Here is a 20,463-nt window from a genome sequence, read left to right as displayed (position 1 = left end):
TATCACATCAATCGATGTTGACCAAATCAATCTATGTTGATTGACCGCATCAATGTTGACCACATCAGTCTATGTTGACAACGCCAGCCACACCAGACTGCTGCTGCTGTTTTGAAGCATCTGCAAACATGAAAATTTTTTTATAATTAATTAATTAATAAATTAAATTATTAGTGGGATTAACTTTAAAACGTAGTAATAAAGAATTTGCAAATAAATAAAAAGCACATTAGTTATAAATAATCACAACACCCCAGTCACCTCGAATTTGCTTGAGTTTCTTCAACAATTCGTTCCTCCTCCGTTTCTCATCAAAAAGGTCGTTGCAAATTCTGTTTTTCGACTTTTCTAATCTTTCTATCACATCTCTAGCCTGAAAAAGTGATCAATGCAATAAATTAATAATACTGATAAACAATGATGACGAAAATATGATGACGGTATTAAAAATAGAGGTCTCTTTAGCTATAGAAATGATGATTAATAATGTTTAGACGAAGATTACATGAAAAATTGTAGTGGTAGTAGCTAAGAAAGGATTCAGAGTTTGACGATTTAAAAAAATTTCAATCACTAACTTTATTCAATATTTCAACTTTCGACATCTTCTTAGACTTGAACTCTGAACCGCTGCCGTTCTGGATGATCTCCTTGTAGAGCATATTGTAATATTTTTTCAGACTTCTATTTCTACAAGAAAATGGATAAGTTTTATTATTATTATCACAAATATTTTTCAATTTAAAAAATAATTATAAAGTTCACAATAAAAATAATGCTAAACTAAAATGTAACTAACTCATTTGATCCAGACTCCGAACTGTCATTATCTGCGTTATGTGAATTTTTATTATCAGCAGAACAGAGTGTTATGACAAGTGCGTCAGACTCGCCCACATCCATGCTACTTGACGTACTGTTAGCATTTTTATTTTTGACGCCAGATGTCACATGACGACATTTCGCTATGTCGGTTAATGTTTGTCGGTCTACCACACTATCAGCAACAGCATTTAGTAATGTTTTTACAAAATTTTCATTTTCAACTTGCTCATCATTCTCTTTGCAAATCTTTTTATCATAATCATCTGTGATTATTGTGATTCCGTTATCGTCATCAGCTTCACGGGCATTGCTCTGTTCATTAGTTAGGACGCTTTCACTGCTAGTAGATATACTTATAACTTCACAATTACTGACTGACGAATTGATGTTTCTATTATAACACGCACGACCGCTATTGCTGCTATTGTTAACGTTGTACAGAATATAATTAACATTGTTGTTATTAGTAGTAACCGCAGTGAACTGCTGTGAGCTGTAAGCTGCTGGAGTAGTAGTAGTTGCAGATGAATTATTAACTGCGGAAATATTAGAAATAACAGTGGTATTGAATACGTCCTCGCCGTTTGTACCATTAGCAACGGTAGGAAAGTTATCCGACAATGAAAATGAAGATGACGACGATGAAGTTCCATCATCACGATGAGCAGCATTGTAACAATCACCGTCATCATCTATATTTGTCCCTGGTGTCATGTTTCTTGGTAGCTGAGACTTTCCAGGCATCGTCAACTTAGCTTGTTTCTTATCATCTTCATCCTCGGAATCAGTAATTTCAATACAATTTAATGGTGGCGTTTGGTTAAATGCAGGTTGAATTTTCATAGGAGAGCTGATATGATGAGGCTCAACATACAGCATTTTAACCATTTTTTGAGAATCTTTTGCGAAGATTTTTATTGGAACTGGTTGAAAATTTGGCTTAGGTTTCGTGAGATGATCCCTACGAATGCCAGTTATACCATCTAATTCAACTGCTCTCGGTCCACCAGCGGATGTTTTACTGGAGGTAGCATTAGCAGAAATGGCCGAGGTGAACAATTTACAATAACGAACAGGGTTTTTCGGTAATATAATTGTTTTTTTGGTTTGAAGTGACTCTGATGAATCTGATGAAGATTTCACAGCTATCTTACTATCGTTAGCATGAATTTTCTCTGTGGCATTAATGTCCAAAGAATTGTCATCCACTTTAGTCTGATATTCGTCAGTGGATTTTGATGCGTTAGAATTCACAAATTTTTTAGAGTTGGATTCTTTAGAAGATTCTTGATGGTTCTGCGTTGAAGCATCATCTGATTCACTATGCAAAGTATTTGTTGCATCTTTTTCAAGAGTTAAAACTGCAGGCCGAGGAGCTACATTGGTCACATCATCAGAATTGTTGCTATTTTTTGAAGAGTCATTCATATTTTTTACAAGCTCGAAAAAGGAATTGGATAATAAGGACGACGAAATTTTTTTGGCAGATCTGTTAACTGTGGTATTTGCATTAAGATTACTACAAATACTGCTATTATTATTTTTATTATCAACGGTAGTTGGCAGACTGGTCGTGGTCAATGCTGACGTTACATGAGCCTGATTCTCAGATTTCTCAGTCGAGTTAGAATTATTATTCAACTGTCTAACAGCTACAATCTTGAACGTTTTATCTTTTAAACTGAAATCAGTCATTTTCAAAGTTGTCAACACATTATAATTTGACGTATTTGAATTATTGCTAGATACGGTGACACTACCGGCACGTGTAGTCCCACTAGCAGTAGCTACATTTGTGGCTGCGGTAATAGGAGCATTTACTGCTGGTGTTATTGTTGACGTTGTTGTCGTACGAATAGGAGAAGCAATAGCAGCACTAGCAGTAGACGGATTGACAGTAAAATGGTGGTCAACATCAATAAATGGTTTGAGTATTAAATAGCTATCCTGATTGACATTGCTAAAAATTGTCCTATCAGAATTACTAGAGTTGTTTGAAATAGGGAGTGGGGGAGTTAAAACTGATTTGGCAACGCTGATGTTGTCGTCAGGATTTGAAATCAAGCAATCATCATAATCTTTATCCATTTCTAGCACGCCATGAGATAAATTGGCATTAGATATTAATGACACTGGTTTAGACTGGGTCAAACTCTTTACATTAAAATTAAACCTACTACTGCCAGAAATCCCAGCAGCACTAGGCACTTTTATCACCAAATTTTGATAATTTGAATCTCTAGGTGTGGAGATTTTGGGTGGAATGATGGAATTACTCTTCCGATTTTTAAAAGGGTCGATGATTGATACCAGGTGTGGTGGGTCAGCACAAAATGAAGACCCATTTGCAATAATGGTTCGTGGTGAGGTCTTTTGAGATAAATAATTGGCAGCTTCTTCTTCATCTTCTTGGTCGTCCTCCACTATAATAGCTTGTGATTTTGAAACTAATACATTATTAACAATTGGAGACTGTGGCAAAAATATTGATTCACTGGCGCTAGTTAGAACTGGAGGAGAGGTGGCATCTGGCAAAACTGACCTACGCAGAGTTGTATGAGTGTCACTGGAATTTGCAACAGGATATCTCAAAATATTTGGAGAATTTCTTACAGGAGAATCATTTAAAACAATTGGTGCTGTCATAACTCTAGTCTGATCGGATGCTGTCCTCGGATTGATTTCAATCTTAATATGTTCAAGATTATCCATATTAATTGAAGATTTGAGTCTACCAGGAATATTTGAACCCTTATTTAGAACCGGATAGATATCTATACGAAATCTTTTCCAACAGAACGACCTTTTACCATTGGGCAGTCCATCTCTATTAAACATAAGATCAAACAGGGCATTTGTTAGAGAAGGCTTGTAATCGAGCCACTGACAATTTGCGCGTGTTTCCATCAGAAGATGTAGTTCTATCTCTCGTCCTTCCTTGATAACAATTTTTTTGGCTAAATAGCATACAATATTCTCATCATCAGGTGGCGTGTTATTTCTACTACTACTTCTAGCATTATTAAGGGTATTAGTAGTAGCGCTCTGTTTTTTCACATTCGCTTTATTGGATGCTCCTTTTTTCAGTGCTTCAACCAAGAGTCTGTTTGCACTTGTAGTGGGTAGGGGCTCTGATTTTCTCGACCTTTAAAAAATTTTTAAATATATCATTAAATGTTACTAACTAAAATTTGAAGAAAGGCAAAAAAAAGGTGTGATGTTGAAAATATGCAACGATACTTCTTAGTGAACAGATGATATGTTCTAGCACAGGAGACAGACCTTATGTTTGTTTCATCTTCACTCTCACTTGAGATCTCAAAATATTCTTCGCTCTGAATGTATTTATTGAATATTAAATTGCTTTTTAATTAACCATTTATCCAAAATCAATTAAAGAAACAAAGTATTTCTGAACAAATAAAACTTTATTCACTAACATTTTTTTGATCCTGATTGGAAGCTAAACCAGATGTTATTTCACTAGCAGGCAAGCTTGGGGACCTCTAAAAACAATTTGAAAATTTTATTAAAATATATATTTTGTTTTTAAAATGTAATTAACGAAAAAGTCAAATAAAAAATTCAACCAACTTTACTCTTAATTGTTCTTGTTTTTTTATTTGTAGATATTTCTGCTTTATTGGACTCCATTTCGAATAAACTCTTTAAGTTTACTTTCACTCTTCTACTTTTTCTAACATTAGGTTCATTTTCATTTTCACTAACATTGGTAGAAACTTTCCTGTGGCTTTCACTTATTTGAAATCCTTTTCTGATAGCACCATCTGATTTATTGAGATTGCTCTGCTCTAAATCAGAAGTGTTATTAAGCAGCAATTCATTCTTAGCTGGTGCCTGTGGAGAATAGAGAGTCATTCTTGGGGAGAATTTAATCGATTCCAAGCTGTAAGTTGAAAACTTGGAATCCAATATTGGAGACAAAGATGCAAATAAAGGGGCCCTAGATCTTGTCAAATGTTGGCAGTGGCAACTAAACATACACTGTACTTTTCCACAGTGCTTTTTCTCTACATTTTTTGGCAAAACCTTCAAACTGTTGCAAATACATCCAAGTTGACAGAAATCATTTTTGCATACCTTTGAAACTGATTTAGGAAAATCAGGATATTGAATTAGACTGGTGTCATAATCAGGCTGCTCATCAGACACAAGTAAATTTTCTTTTGTAGGCCTTTCTTCTCTTGGATCTTCATTTTTATCTGGATACGTTAACCCAAAAAATATTCATTAATAAAAGTATACTATTGAAAACAAAGTAATGTGAATTATCAAAAAAGGTACATAAAACAATGTGATGTTATTTCATCCTTGAACATATATTGTTTAATTATGTCAGAATGATTCAAATATGACTGAACATGATAAACATCAGTAACAAAAAAATCAAAGTGAAATTTTAATTGCTTTTGCTGTAAAAGTAAAAAGAGTATTAATAACACAATATTAGCAATAGCACTACAAATCTTTATCAGAAAAGGAGCAAGCCAACAAACCTTGCCAGAAAGTTTATTATGCACTATAGGTTAACATGCTAGCATGCTCTAATACATATTAGGGCTTAAATATATAACAGAGGTGAGCTCTGCAATAAGAATTGGAAAAATAATTTTTTTGATTTAGAAATTTGAAGGAGGAAATGGGAATTAGAAAAAAAACAATCCTCATGATCTAACATGAAAAAATTTACTTTAAAATGCAGCTTTACATCATTTCATTCATGTAAAAAAATTCCCTATGTTTGTTTTTTAAATAATGCATCTGCAATGCATGAAGTGTAATGTCTTAAAGAGGTCCTACATTGCTGATGAAGTTAGAACCTGAAAAAACTGAAAAAAAAAAGATGAAGAATTGAAAATGGGAATGCAAAATTAGGGAAAGGAGTAGAAATAAAAAATTGGTAATAAGTAAAAATTTTTCATAAATTGTAATGGAAGATGGACAGCAAATGTTCAAAAACAGGGAGAGGTTGGTGACAAATTCGAATACTTGCACACCTCTGTTAAAAAGCCTTTTTCTCTTTAGAATTTCTTAGTTAAAAACAAATACAACATTTTAGACAATAAATTTGTACCTAAAACAAGAGCAACACATTTGTTGTTCTCATTAGGCAGCTCAAGGGCAGAGAGAGCCATTTCAACAGAAGTCCTATCAAGCTGCACTGATTTCAGACATTCTGCCTCCACACTCATCTGATTATCAGCACTTTTTATAGTGCCTATTTCAATTATTTTTTGACTTTTAATAAAATTCATAAAGTTTTTTAGAATTTTAATGATCATTATAAAGTTTTTTAATTTATTTATTTAAACATTAGTTAAGCGTTTAGTAACCATTTTCAATAGTTAAAGGTTTAATAGATCTTTTAATAACATCAGAGCTTTTCAACTGTTCCACATTAACACATGGAAACATGAAGGCTTTCAATGCTTTTAAAACCATGCTCCTATCTAGCTTTACAGCCTTCAGGTTATCGTCTGAACAATTAAAAGAGAAAAAATCAATCCAATTTCATCACTGCTTCTGAAACAAATATGCTTGCCCAACGATATAGTATTTGTCTATATAATTGAAATATTATTAATAGTTTATTAGTTTGAGTTAGACAGTAGCTCAATCAGCAAAAGTGCCATGTCTCGTGCAGTTACGCAATGGCCTGGTTCAAATACTGTCTGTCAGAAAATCAAAGACTAAGATATGCAGGGCTCACATATGCATACATAGCGTGTTGTATGTCGTGCTGTGTGGAGCATTCAGTCTTTGTAGCATGAAAAGTTCAGAGCATTCATAAGGACCTGAATGGGTGCTATATACACTTCACATGTAATAAAAATAATAATATGTTTATTTAATAACATTTGAACTATATATTTCTAGGTAAATAATCAAAACTAACCTTTTTCTGGTGTGATTGCAACACTAGCACTCGCATGACCTCTGGTAGATTTAGTTGCCTCTTTCTTCTTCTTTAGATCATGATGTCTAAAGCTAGCTTTTGGGGCAAATCGACCATACTTCCTCCCATAAATTTTTCCTTTGGAAGGTTTTTTACTGAGATCACTCTCTGATAATTCCAAGCCTCTGCTCTTCTTACATTTGTTATTGACTTGGTCCATTGATGAATCATCTTGATCTTCTGATTTCCTCTTCAGATGGGATGTATCAAGTCCAAACTCGACAAACACGTCTAATGGAATCAATTTCAGGTAGCCTAGTTTCTCCAGGTTTTGAATACTTTTGAGAGCGTCAGTTGGTTTTGAACAATTTTTCGTAAATTTCCTTACCAACTGATTTTTTATTTTTAATTCTTCATTTAAGCTGGCCAAATTTTCGAACGTGGAAATTTTTGCCATTTCTTTTCCTAGAATGTAAAAAAAACATTTTTCATTGACGTTTAAAACTAATTTACCAAATTTTGGAAAAAATTAATGTAAATATTGACATGGAGCAACCTAATCCAAAGTAAATTTCATATTACTTGCCATTGCAATAACTACTTACAAACAAATTTAAATATTATATAACTATTTCTTTCATTCATTCACCCATATATTCATACAACTATACTATATATGAAATAAAATGGGTTGTAGAACAAATGAATAGAATAAGTTGTAGATCAATCAATTTCAAACTATCATAATTTCATTCATTGGATAAAGTAGATTGTGATTAAAATTGATTAATCAACTATAAATTCGATAATTATTAAGCCCAAATGCAAATCTGCTACATTCCAAGGCGCATCCTACTAAAAACCGGCTGAAATCTTTGCGTAAATAAAGTTACCTACACACTTAATAACTTTTAACTACCTTTCTTTCTAAGTTATTACGTTATGACATACTTTACCAGTAAGTCTAAGGGGAGTCTATAGATATTAATTCTAAAATCATAGAACGAATTAAATTATAATTGAAAAGATAAAAAGTGAACTTGGCCGTCGATCTTTCGAAAACGCAATCAAGTAGCAGAAACTTCGTTTCTGTTGAAAATACACTTACGTCGAAAAGAGTCACGATCTTCGATCTTCAGTTTCAAGTTTTTCAAAATTTGATCAAGCTTTCAATTTTCCAACTCAACAATAATTATTTTATCAATTTACCGTAACAGTTTTTAAATTCAACGATTTGTTTTCTAAAAATTCGCAAAAAATGATACGCTTAAAAAAAGGACGATGTCGGAGCCATTTTAGGAAAATTTTATTGATGAAGATTAACGATCGGGCAATGAACATTATATACCTTTTCTTTTTCTCTGTCTTTGCTTGCATTTACAACCATGGATATATATAATATAACCATCCATAATATATCCATGTTTGCAACTCTTAAATTATTATTTAATACTAAATATTATTTGAAAATTAAAATACGTTAAATAATAAATAAAGTATATGCCTAATTTAAATTTAAATAAGCAATATTCCCTCTTACTATTCTCAATATGTCCCATTGTCAATGTTCCATTTGTTTCATTCATAATGTTTCATTTTCTGTTGTGCGCTGCGTATGAAATAAAATTAACATAGAATATATATTTCTTCCTATTTCCTGTCATTATTTTTACTAAACTAGCAGGGTTACTGCTAGTTTACAATGGCACCTGTCTCTGGAGCTTGTCGGTTTCAACCTTAGTCTTTATATTCTTAATACCTCAAAGTACTATAATATTTTTAATTCCACATTTTTTCAGTCAGCATAACGCTATCCTATTAAATTAATTCGCGCAGCACGTGTGGGTCTGTAAGGAAACATAGAAGTTTTCATAAAAATTAAAAAAACAAATTTTTCAGAAAAAGATAAGCGATAGTAAGCCAAAAATAATTTTATGGTTACGTATAAAATTTTACCACATTTTGTCGTTTTTTTGTAAATCGTAAATCGTTGTCAAAATATGTACCTATTTCGTTCGGGGAATAGTTATTTGTCTTGATGATATGATTGAAGTATTACAAAATAAGGCATTAAAAATTATATTTTAAATGATTAAATGCATAAGTTTCAAATATGGTTGATACAGACCCGGTTCTAAATCTTTTGTGCCGAGGCAACATGCGACTTAGCCGCTCCTATGCAGTAATATTTGATTTGAAAAATGAAGCAAAATCTGATTATCTAAATTCCAATTTTATTTAACTTTATTATAAAAATCATTTGAAAACAAACTTTACACAAATAAATCGATTCATATTTAAAAACATTTTAACAAATTATTAAATTTTTTACTTATTCTTCTATATCCAATTGGTCAGCAATTTTTTTTTGTTTGAAATGGTAACAAGACCAACCAAACATGATCTTTTTTACCATCTTTCGGCACTAGCAACTGTTACCGGTAACGTTAGAAGAATCCGAGGAGCTATCGAATGATTAGGGAATACTTCAACAAATTTTGAAGAATAAATATATTGCAAAACATTTTTTGGATCTCTTTTTGATGGATCAACAAGTTTCCCTGTAGCTTTCATTTTGTTCCACAGTTCTCATCTGTTGATATCTGATTCACTAATTGTTATTCCTTACTTACAGTGCTTTGATAATTCGTTATCCTTTAAATTTATGCTTTTTATATTTTACAGAAGCCCCAATAACGCATGTTTTAATATTTGAGTAAATCTATCATTTATTGCTTGAATTGATATGTTTAATGTTTATACTCTAAACATTTGTTCAAGTAATACTATCGGCTCATCATTACTTCCAGTTGAAAATTGGCGGTTCTTTTGCGCACACGTGTGAATTTCTCTTTATTGAATGCTTCACAAATTTTCAGTTCAATTGCTAATATTTTTGCTTTCTCATTGCTGAAAAATCTTTATCAGAGCTATAATCGCATAGAAAAGATTTAGTGAAAATTACTAATTTCTTTTAATGAAAATACCGAACTTGAAAACCTTAAATGCGGGACGCCCTAGGGCCGCCTATGTCGCCTATGCTTAGAACCGGGCCTGGGTTTATATATTCTACCTCTATTTTTTTTCTATCTATGCCAAAACAGAGTTTTATGAATATGAATTATATCTATCTATATTCATTAAATAAAACTATTTAATTGCGTTATATTGTTTTATCCAATATTTAAATATATAAACATGTATAAATTTTAATTTACAAAACTCTCTCCGAACATTAAAACCATAGTTATAGAACATATAAATTGTGAAGCCAGATAAAACAACTGTTTTTTGGCGATAACATACTGGAGTTTTATCGTTAATGTGTTTTCTATCAACAGTTTCTATCGGTTTTGTTATTCTATTACCATCGCTTAGGAGGATGGTAGGCTTTTTTTGATTTTTTGATTCCCACTTCTTTCTGGCACAAATTGTCACAAGTTTCTAGCATTCCTTTTTAATGCGTCACAATTTCTGGGCCCCCATCACCCTATATATAATAAGATTTGCAGAATGCAATTATTGATAAAAATCACAGCATGTTCGGCGTATATATATATATATGTATATATATATATATTAATATATATATATATATATATATAAGGCCTATATATATACAATGTACAAGGCCTTTAACGAACTCCTGCCGGCCGGAATACTTGACGAACAGGATCATGAAAAAATCAGCATCTTCAAGTTGTACACAACTGAGATTGAACGATAGTAGCTTGTTGGTCGTTCCACCCATGCATCTACAGGCGCCATCCAGAGATATTGCCGTGTCAGGACCGATAATCTGGAACAGTTTGCAGGATCATTGCGAATGTCGGAACTAGGAATTGGAAACTTCAAGAAGAACCTGAGAACTTCATTATTTTTGCAGTAGACACTTGATTTATGTTTCGTCGTTAACTGTTCACTCATGCTTTTGTTTTTTTGTGCTAGATAGCACTTAATAAAAATATTTTATTTAAGCGCTTTATAAATCTTCGATAATATATCATATACTTAAAATACTTAAGTACTTATATATATATATATATATATATATATATATATATAGAGAGAGAGAGAGAGAGAGAGAGAGAGTGAGAGAGAGAGAAAGGAAACGAAGAAGCTTACAGCATGCATTTATAATCAATATTAATCATTTTATGTCCCAGTAGCACGATAAAAATGGTAGGGCGGGGTCAAACCATCAAATCGTTGTGCACACAGTGGGTGTTAGAAAAGAACCAGCATACATGTATTAGCTTTGTTTCTGTTGTTTTTGTACGATCACAAAACAACATACAAAAAATATGAAAAAAATTCTGTATATACAATGTGTCATGATTCCATTTTATGGCTATGACATGGATATAATCCATGGGCTATGATCATACATTTATTGTATGTGTGTCGGATGTGTGTGAGTGTTTGTGTGTGGTTTGTGTGTGTAGATGTTTGGTTGTTATATGTCGAGTTTTGTTATAAACGAGGAATGTATAGTTATTTTATTTACGAATAAATGTGTGAAAAATAAGAAAATAAACATAACTCATCTAAAAAAAACGAACAGCATTACAAAGAATTTAAAATTAGCGCAGTTTTTGTTTTTTTGAAAAGACAGCCAAATTGTTAATCCTAACTGCGCCTTCTTCTAGCGCTAGCCTATTGGCTGCTGAGAGTTGTAATGCTAATAATTCGAATTTGAATTATGTAATGTGTACGAATATAACGTTTGTTATATAGTTAATAAACACTTAAGTTGTGTGCGTGTATAGGTATATGTATATATTATATTTAATTCTTTTAACTTCTTAAAATCTACGAAGAAAGAATGTATGTAATCTAGATATATATGTGTGTAAATACACACACACACACACACACACACACACACACACACACACACACACACACACACACACACACACACACACACACACACACACACACACACACACACATATATATATATATATATATATATATATATATATATATAACGATTGTATTAAAATCGTCTTTGAACAAATCAAAAACACCGTGTTTATTTCAAATTTTCATTTTCTACATCATGGGTAGTTATTTTACAAATGGGTATGAATATACATTCAAATTGATGAATGAGATGAATATAAATGTAAAATAGTAACATCGGTAGGTTTTGCTCTGTGTGTGTGTTTGTGTGTGTCTGTGTGCGTGCGTGTAGTGTGTGGGTACCACATCCGAAATGAGTTGCGTATATTACATGTAGATTACATACATGTACATCCGTTTAGATGTTCTATATACATTGCCATAAATTAACTATAACTTTTATCTATATACAGAACGATCTTCTTGATAAGAATGTGATTAATGTTTTTTTATATTATTTATTTCAATCACATTAATGATAATATAAATTACACACACACACACAAACATTTGTATGTATGTTTATTCATCTTATATAAATATATATCTCTTCTTCTTATATATATATATATATATATATATATATATATATATATACACCGGATAATTTGTATTGTAGTCAAGTAAAATACCATGCATAAATATTTAGACAAAATGTGTATGTAGATATATATATATATATATATATATATATATATATATATATATATATATATATATATATATATATATATATGTACGAGATAAATATATACATGTGTGTGTTTAATAAGTTGTTTTTGTAGTTATTTCGTTAAAATTATAAATATCTTACTTTTATTTATTTTTTGTATTTATTTATTTATCAATTTACATTAAAGTTATTATTATCTTTTTCGCTTTTAAATACTAATTGCCATGAGTAGCTCGTCTGTTTGTACACTTGCTAACTAGACTGACAATTTTTTAGGAGGCTTTTTTAAACATCATTACAGACAGCAATTACGTCTTTCAAAAAAACGCTTTTCAAAATAACCTTTCTCAACAGAAATAATTATTATTTAATAATATAAATATAATAAAGTTATTTTGACTTAAATCTGCAAATGTCTGCTGCATTGTCGTCATCGTCAGCAGCAGACACAGACACCATCTGTTCTACTTCTACTACTAGCAATGTCGAACTTGGCGTTATGACGGTGGATGGAAGCCGCTTAAATAGGCAGAGGAGTCCAGCAAGATGGAAGAGGAAGTTGTTTTCTTACAATTCCATCTCTGAAGAGTCCCCATCACTTCATCTGGCCAACGATCTTCAGGAACTTTCCACAACATCTTGTAAGAAAGAAAGGGTTGCAAATGATGGTGACCATCGTGAGGAGATGATGAAGTAACTATATTTTCAGCCTAGTTTGACATTATTTTTATAATTTGATTTATTTTATTTGCTTAGGCAATGTACCAAATTTTGCATTGACATTGCTGCACAATGACATGGTTTAAAATTCTATCTTTCTGAAACTTGTGACAGATTTTTTGCTATCTCTATAATAATATAATTCTATACTTACAAATATGTATGTACAGCTCTGTGGTACTAACATTCAAATTCAACTATTCCATTTAAAAATGAAATGATGCTTATTTTGTCAGATCTACATAATAAAGAAGAGTGGAAATACATAATGCAATTTTTATTCACAACTTTTTTTTTGTTTGTCATTAATTTCAGCACACATATTCAGTTTGTGCTCATAAAGCTGAATGTTCAACTGTTCAAGCATTCAAAAGTTTAACTTACCCTAGAAATCTATTCATCTTCCATCAATTCTGAGTCTAACATTTAAAACTTTCATTTATTAAATAAAATGCTCTTCCATTCAATTTGTTTATATGTTAACCTACTGCACCTTTCAAACATTTAAACATCATCATATTATTTTGGCAGGGAATCATTTTCAAATGAGCATCTCATTAACAAATGTTTGTGATCACTGCTTTACAGAAGCTAACTCATTCTTTTTGTTACAAAGCTAAACAGATCTGTTTTTACTTTTATATCTGTTGTCTGTTGCAGAAATAGAATGTTAAACTACCCTTGTTATAAATGCAATCACATTTATACCAGTTATTTTTGTAACTATTTTAGGAATAATTAAGTAATCAACATTGTGACTTATTGTGTGATCTTTCTATGTGTTTCCCCAATGCATGCAATGAGCAGTATAATTAAAGCCTTAGATGCAATTAAATAGAGTTTAATAAATATTTATCAACTTTTTAATGATGTATCATTTTATTGATCTCAGATTATATATCACTACAAAAAATTTATTTTGCTTTTTTCATCAGCTTTAACAACATTCTCGTTTTAGGACATGCCAACAAAATTAATGACAACTATTTAACAAAATTTTTCTAGTAACATTAAAAGCTTGAAAGATTGCAATTTATTTAACTAACACTTCTCATCAACTTTTCCTTCATTGAAAATTAAAATTTGGATGGTAACCAGCTTTGTAAATGATTATAAACTGGAAGTGGCTGATTAGCATAGGTACTGATGTGAAGTTTTACCTTGAAAAAAACAGCACAATTAGAACGTTATCACACTTCAAACAACTAAATCTTTCTCATGGTGGTTTGTAATTTCTAAAATATGTTATTGTTTACAAATTTGATGTCAGTTATTGAGCTAACAACAACTGCAGCTTAACAAATGCATTGTTAAAACCTTAGTAATTGTAATAACACTATTAGTAATATAATTTATTTACCTTGATGATAATAATAATTATTAATTATATATTATGCCATCATTATCATTTAGTATATCAATCATGTAAAATGATATAACTGATGATAGCCATGGTGATAGGAATGATAATGATGGTGATAGTAATGATGGAAAAGATGAGAATAATTATGATAATGATGATACAAATAGATATTGAAAGGTAAGTGATATACCATGCAATCTGTTGGTGATTGGCCTATATTTGACTTGTTATCACTGTTCATTCATTGTTGTCATCACGAGTTGCTTTCTTTATTCCTCTGAAGAGTTAGGCATATTTGTTTTTATTCATTCATTTTCTCATCCATCCATTCATTCATTCATTCATTCATTCATTCATTCATTCATTCATTCATTCATTCATTCACTCATTCATTCACTCATTCATTCATTCATTCACTCATTCATGTATTGTTAGTTCTTGATTCACTTATTCAAAATTCAAATCTGCAGATGTTTTTTTTCTCAGTAGAACAATTTCGTCCCCACTGCTGGAACTCTTTTATTATTTTCATTGCTATTGTTTGTATCTATATATATGTATATATTATACATATATATTATATATATATGTATATATAACGTCAAAATTGATCTGTCTGCAATAACTTTAATGAGATGTTTGTTAATAGAAATAATTTGGATTGAGACTGCTGTGGTAGATACAATTGTTAAGAAATATTTTTCAGCTCTTTTCAAAGCTGAAAATGCATTGATATTTATTCACACACACACGCAACACGCAACACACTCAAACATATATGTGAATTTTTTTACTAACATTAATGTTATTATTATTATCATTATCGATATCAGTATTTTTGATGTTTCTTTATTATTATTATTACATTATTATTATTGCATTTGTTTTTGGAAATCATTATCATGGTAACAAAAGCAACACCACCTGTTCTGAAATTCATTCAATCAGTCAGACAAACATACCAACACAACCCAGTGCATTTATATATGTATGCGTGTGTGTATGTATGTATGTATATAATATATATATATATATATATATATATATATATTGTAACAAAAGAAACCATAATGATGTACTAATAATAATAATAACTATCCAAGCTTGAAATTCAGTAGATTTTATAAATTAATTCATTAATTATGGTCTTTTACTAACCAGCATATATATATATATATATATATATATATATATATATATACTATATATATATGTGTGTGTGTGTGTGTACTATATATATATATATATATATATATATATATATATATATATATATATAATGAGGATGACAGTAACAATGATGAAGATAGAAATAATGATAAATATGATAGTGATAATGATGGAGATAGTGAAACTGATACAAAGAGTGATGTGCTTATTTTATGTGACCCCCAAATGTATCGTATAACCAGGGACAGTGACACCTAGAGTTTAAATTTATTATCATTCTCTAGCCAGCTGTGTGCGCTCCATTTCTCCATTTCGTTGTGCTGCTTATTTGTGTTGTTGTTGCTGTTGTTGTTGTTTCATATTTTAACTTTGTTGATGTTGTTTTATCTTAGTATTATTTTGTTGATGAGTTGTTGTGGTTATGGTTGTTTCCGTTTTTTGTCATCTGTTTTGTGTTTTCACTTTTCATTCATCGATTGCATTAATTTATATTGCAAACAATTCTTCCAGAGTTCTAACTTCATGCATGTATGTAACTTTGTGTAAGTTGTATGTCTAATGTTTCTGTACATTTTGCTGCGCTGAATGATTATGTGGTTTGTTGTCGATAGATGTTGCTCCTGGTGATTTTATTTTTTTTGGTTTTGTTTTGTTGTACTTTGCTGAAATGGGTAAAAAAATCAAAAATGCACAAATACACACTTGTGTTAACATATTCCATTTGATCATATCACTACTTATACCTAATCCCTCTTCAATTATATACTTCTCTCCGTTGACTTAGAATTGGCATTCATTTATACAATTATTTTTAAACTCTCATATTGTTCAATAACAATTTTGCATTGTAGTTATTATTCCTAATAACTTATCAAAACGAGGATTGATATTATTCCTAATAACAGTAATTGAATTATTTAATGTTTGTTTAGTGTCTGGTAAATGTTTATCAAATAATGTTTTTTAAATATATATTATTGAATAATTTATTGTTATCATTAAACAATTTATACAATAGGAAGCGAGAGAAGCTACTGCAGCAACCGTCAGCGACGTCGACGTCATCAGTAATGTGTGTAAGAAGAAAGTTGTCCTTATGTTACGATCGACTGCCACCAGCTTCACTGTCGTTGACTGTGGCCGGGGACAATAAAAAGCTGTCTGTTGATGATGGTTAGTGTGATTAGAGAAATTAGGGATTTTTCTCTGATTTTTATTTTAGGGTTTATTTTGTGGAAACATGAATGTGTTTTATTAATTAACTTGAGTTCGATGGTCTTTGTTATATATTAGCTGTGTGTTTGTGTGGGTGTGCGTGTGTATAATTTAGTAGTGTGTATTTTGTCTAATGTCATTTTTTTCTGTATTTACATTTTAAGATATTTGCTGATGGTCAGTTGTCAGTGTGTGTATATAAATGATTGCGGTTTAAAATACCTACCTTTCAATAGATGTCTGTGTGCGTGCGTGCGTGCGTTTGTGCGTGCGTGTGTGGGTATGAGCTTGTGGTTGTACATGAAATGTTACCTAATTAACCAGCACAACATAATAGTTCAAATAAAATTCACTCATGTAAGTGTTGGATGGGTTGATTGGATGGTTAGTGTTTTGTGATCAATTTTCAGGTGTGTTGTTAATGTTAACGATGTTGTTTTGCTCATGTCTGTTTTAGTTACTATTGTTAAGAAAGTTGGTGTTGGTTTTGTTATAACAGTGGTTTCATCATTTCATTTCACCACCGAAAAAACGATAATGTTTCCGCATTGTTATTTACAAATGAAAATAATGATTATGACGATGTTGGTGATAAAACTCATGAAAATTTGCTAATGAATAGACATCTAAATGAGTAGCAGATAAAAAAAGATGATGAATATGTGATAGAGGAATGGTAATTGTACGATGGCAGATGGCTGTGTAAAGTCACGATGTTGAGAGTAATGATGATGATGATGATGCTGGTGACGATGATGATAGTGACGGTGGGGGACAATTATTACTGCGATGTCGATGACGATGACGACGACGACGATGAAATATGTAAATGTGGGGTTGTAATTTTGTGTAGTAATTCATTTGATCCCCTACTGCTTATCATTAAAAGATCATTAATGCTGTTGGCTGTATGTTCGCACACCTACACGCACGCACGCACGCACGCACGCACGCAAATGTGTCAATGCGCGTTTGTGCCTATTTGTATATTACATCTAGACATCTATGATTAATACAAATGCTTTTTGGGTTTTTTTAGGTACATGTTTGTTTGTATGTATACGGAAATACGTTTTCATTTCTATGTGTGAATTGCTTGTTTCCTAGGTTGTATATTTGCTTGATTCAAAGTTTGCTGTATAGGTTTGTACACGTCAGACATTGTATATAATACAATGTATTTATACAATTGTATACCAAAATGTACACTCGGTATGTGTTGGGTTTTGTATAGGTTTGTTTGTATTGTACGCAAATGATGTTTCTCTAGAGTTAGGTGAACTTACACTACACATGTTTGCTGATTGTGCTGTGATGATTGATATGGTAGTAATGAAGATGAAGAAATAGCTGATGATGATGATGTGGATGAAAAGGATGGTGATGATGATATTGATGTTAAGGATGCTTGAATAAGGATGAAGAAGATAAAAAGTATAAGCTGACAAAAGTTTGGAGAAAAGTAATTTAATTTGCATGGCGACATTAATATTAAAATTGTGAACAATTTTAAACAGTAAATTTGGCAGTCATAATAATGATGATGATGATGATGATAAATGATTGTCATGATGACGATGATGACTACAATGATGAGGAAGACATAGTTATGTAACATCAACATACCACACAAACAATTGACCAGTGTATGTTAGTTAGAACAAAAACATTTGTCTGCACATGAGTTGCTGTTTGTATATATGTGCCTACATGAAATAGTTTGTATGAGCTTTGCATGTGTAGTATGTATTATGTGTTGTGTATGTTTATGTATGCTTGGGTGCATATATAAGTATTGTATTTCATGTTTGTATGTGTATTTGTATGTATACATGTTTATATGTGTCTGCGATATATATTTATGTAGGTGTATATATAGGACTGTCTGTTTGCTTGTATGTATGATGTTATGGAAATGTGTGTATGTATTTAATTGCGTGTATGTGTTTTTGCATGCTTGTATTGGTTTGTATGTTGCATATGTTGCATATGAAGTGGGTTGGCAGAGAATGTCTGCTCTTAATATTTCATTTGTTTGTCTACGTTTATTTGTGCGTGCATGCTTAAATGTGTGCATGTGTTTAATGTGTACAGTACATGCCTGCATGTGCGTGCATGCAAGGAGTGGAGAGTATTTCCTTTCACCTACCAGATTAATTTATACCAGGATGGGTTTGTTATGATGATGGTAATGATGAAAGCTATGATGATGATGACTCCGACGATGATGGTAATGATGATGATAATTAAGAAAAGAATGATGTATGAGTATTAGGAAAGATTACCATGATGTTGACGATTACCTTAGTAATGATTGTGTTAAATTCTGAACCAGTTTTTAAGATTTCAAAATGAGAAAATGATGACTATGGCATGATGATGACGACGACGAAGATGACCAGTTGGTTGGATGCTGATGATGACGATGGTGTTTATAAGATCAGAGATTTAATTTAAGCCTAACATATCAACACCTTTTATAAACATCTTCACACATGCCTGGTTTACACGCACACACACCACACACACACACATACATACACACATACATGCATACATACATACACATACTTATATCCAGTTACAACTTAATATATTTATGTATTTGTGTGTTTGAATTTGTTTACATATGCATGCATGGAAATGAAACATGCACCAATGTATAGAGGATATGCATGTATGTATGTAATTTATATTTATATATATTTTTCTTTTATGTGGCATTTATCTGCATATATATACTTTTTATATACCCAAGCATACACAGAGATGCACAAACATACACAAACAAACAATTTATTAGAATAAACATACATACATACATACGTACGAACATACATACATACATACATACATACATACATACATACATACATACATACATACATACATACATACATACATACATACATACATACACACATACATACACACACACATATACATACACCCATGCAAACATACAAGAATAAATGCATACATACAGGCTGTTGCATGGAGTCACCTGTGACATCATCATCATTATCATCATCCCCTCTCTCCAGGTTAGTTACATCTCTCTTTTTTCACTCTGAACTCATTGCTCCCTTTTCTCAGTTCTTTTGTTCTATCCTCTGTTTCCTCTTTCCCTCTCTCTCTCTTCTCTCTCTCTCGCTCTCTTTCCGGTTCCTTTTCTGTTTTTTCTTTATATATATATATATATATATATATATATATATATATATATATATATATATGTGTGTGTGTGTGTGTGTGTGTGTGTGTGTGTGTGTGTGTGTGTGTGTGTGTGTGAGTAAGAAGTATGGGTGAAAATTGTTGACCTGTCATCAGATATAAATACATACTCAATATGCTTACAATTGTTTTAAATATAAAATGTGTGTAAATTAGTGTATCGAATATACAACAGCATAAATAGGCAAGTATAAATTATATAAGTCATTATTATATTCATATGTGATTTGGTTATGAATGGTGCACATATGCATATGCCTAGATGCATCTCATTATTGGCTAAATATGCTGGTTGGTTGGCTGGCTGGCTGGTTGCTTGTGTGTGGTTGGTTGTTTTTGGAGTGGCGTGTTTTCAATTGTTTGTTTTGCAGTGAGAGTTTCTTTTTTTTATGCTTCTCTGTTTGAATATTTGTTTTGCTTAAATATTTCTATTTATAC

At 31.4% G+C, this 20,463-nt stretch overlaps 3 protein-coding genes across 3 annotated transcripts; 1 reads left to right on the top strand and 2 right to left on the bottom strand.

Moving 5' to 3' along the window:
* Window positions 1-64: 64 nt before the first annotated feature.
* Window positions 65-5,981, bottom strand: HELRODRAFT_160803 (hypothetical protein; the record flags this gene model as incomplete). Its single annotated transcript, XM_009017733.1, has 8 exons — window positions 65-120; window positions 262-373; window positions 579-690; window positions 800-3,970; window positions 4,108-4,160; window positions 4,266-4,331; window positions 4,420-5,048; window positions 5,921-5,981. The coding sequence occupies 8 exons, from the start codon at window positions 5,979-5,981 to the stop codon at window positions 65-67; spliced, it is 4,260 nt and encodes a 1,419-aa protein (XP_009015981.1).
* Window positions 5,982-6,171: 190 nt separating this feature from the next.
* HELRODRAFT_160802 (hypothetical protein) lies at window positions 6,172-8,328 on the bottom strand (the record flags this gene model as incomplete). Its single annotated transcript, XM_009017732.1, has 3 exons — window positions 6,172-6,323; window positions 6,743-7,207; window positions 8,283-8,328. 3 exons carry the CDS (start codon window positions 8,326-8,328, stop codon window positions 6,172-6,174), a joined length of 663 nt encoding a protein of 220 aa, XP_009015980.1.
* A 4,407-nt stretch (window positions 8,329-12,735) lies between these two features.
* On the top strand, window positions 12,736-13,129 carry HELRODRAFT_160801 (hypothetical protein; the record flags this gene model as incomplete). Its single annotated transcript, XM_009017731.1, has 2 exons — window positions 12,736-12,991; window positions 13,080-13,129. The coding sequence occupies 2 exons, from the start codon at window positions 12,736-12,738 to the stop codon at window positions 13,127-13,129; spliced, it is 306 nt and encodes a 101-aa protein (XP_009015979.1).
* Between the last annotated feature and the right edge of the window lie 7,334 nt (window positions 13,130-20,463).

The sequence above is a fragment of the Helobdella robusta genome, assembly GCF_000326865.2.
Source record: "Helobdella robusta unplaced genomic scaffold HELROscaffold_2, whole genome shotgun sequence".
Lineage (NCBI taxonomy): Eukaryota > Metazoa > Annelida > Clitellata > Rhynchobdellida > Glossiphoniidae > Helobdella > Helobdella robusta.
The sequence above is the reverse complement of the archived record's forward strand: the minus strand, read 5'-3'. Positions and strand labels throughout refer to the sequence as shown.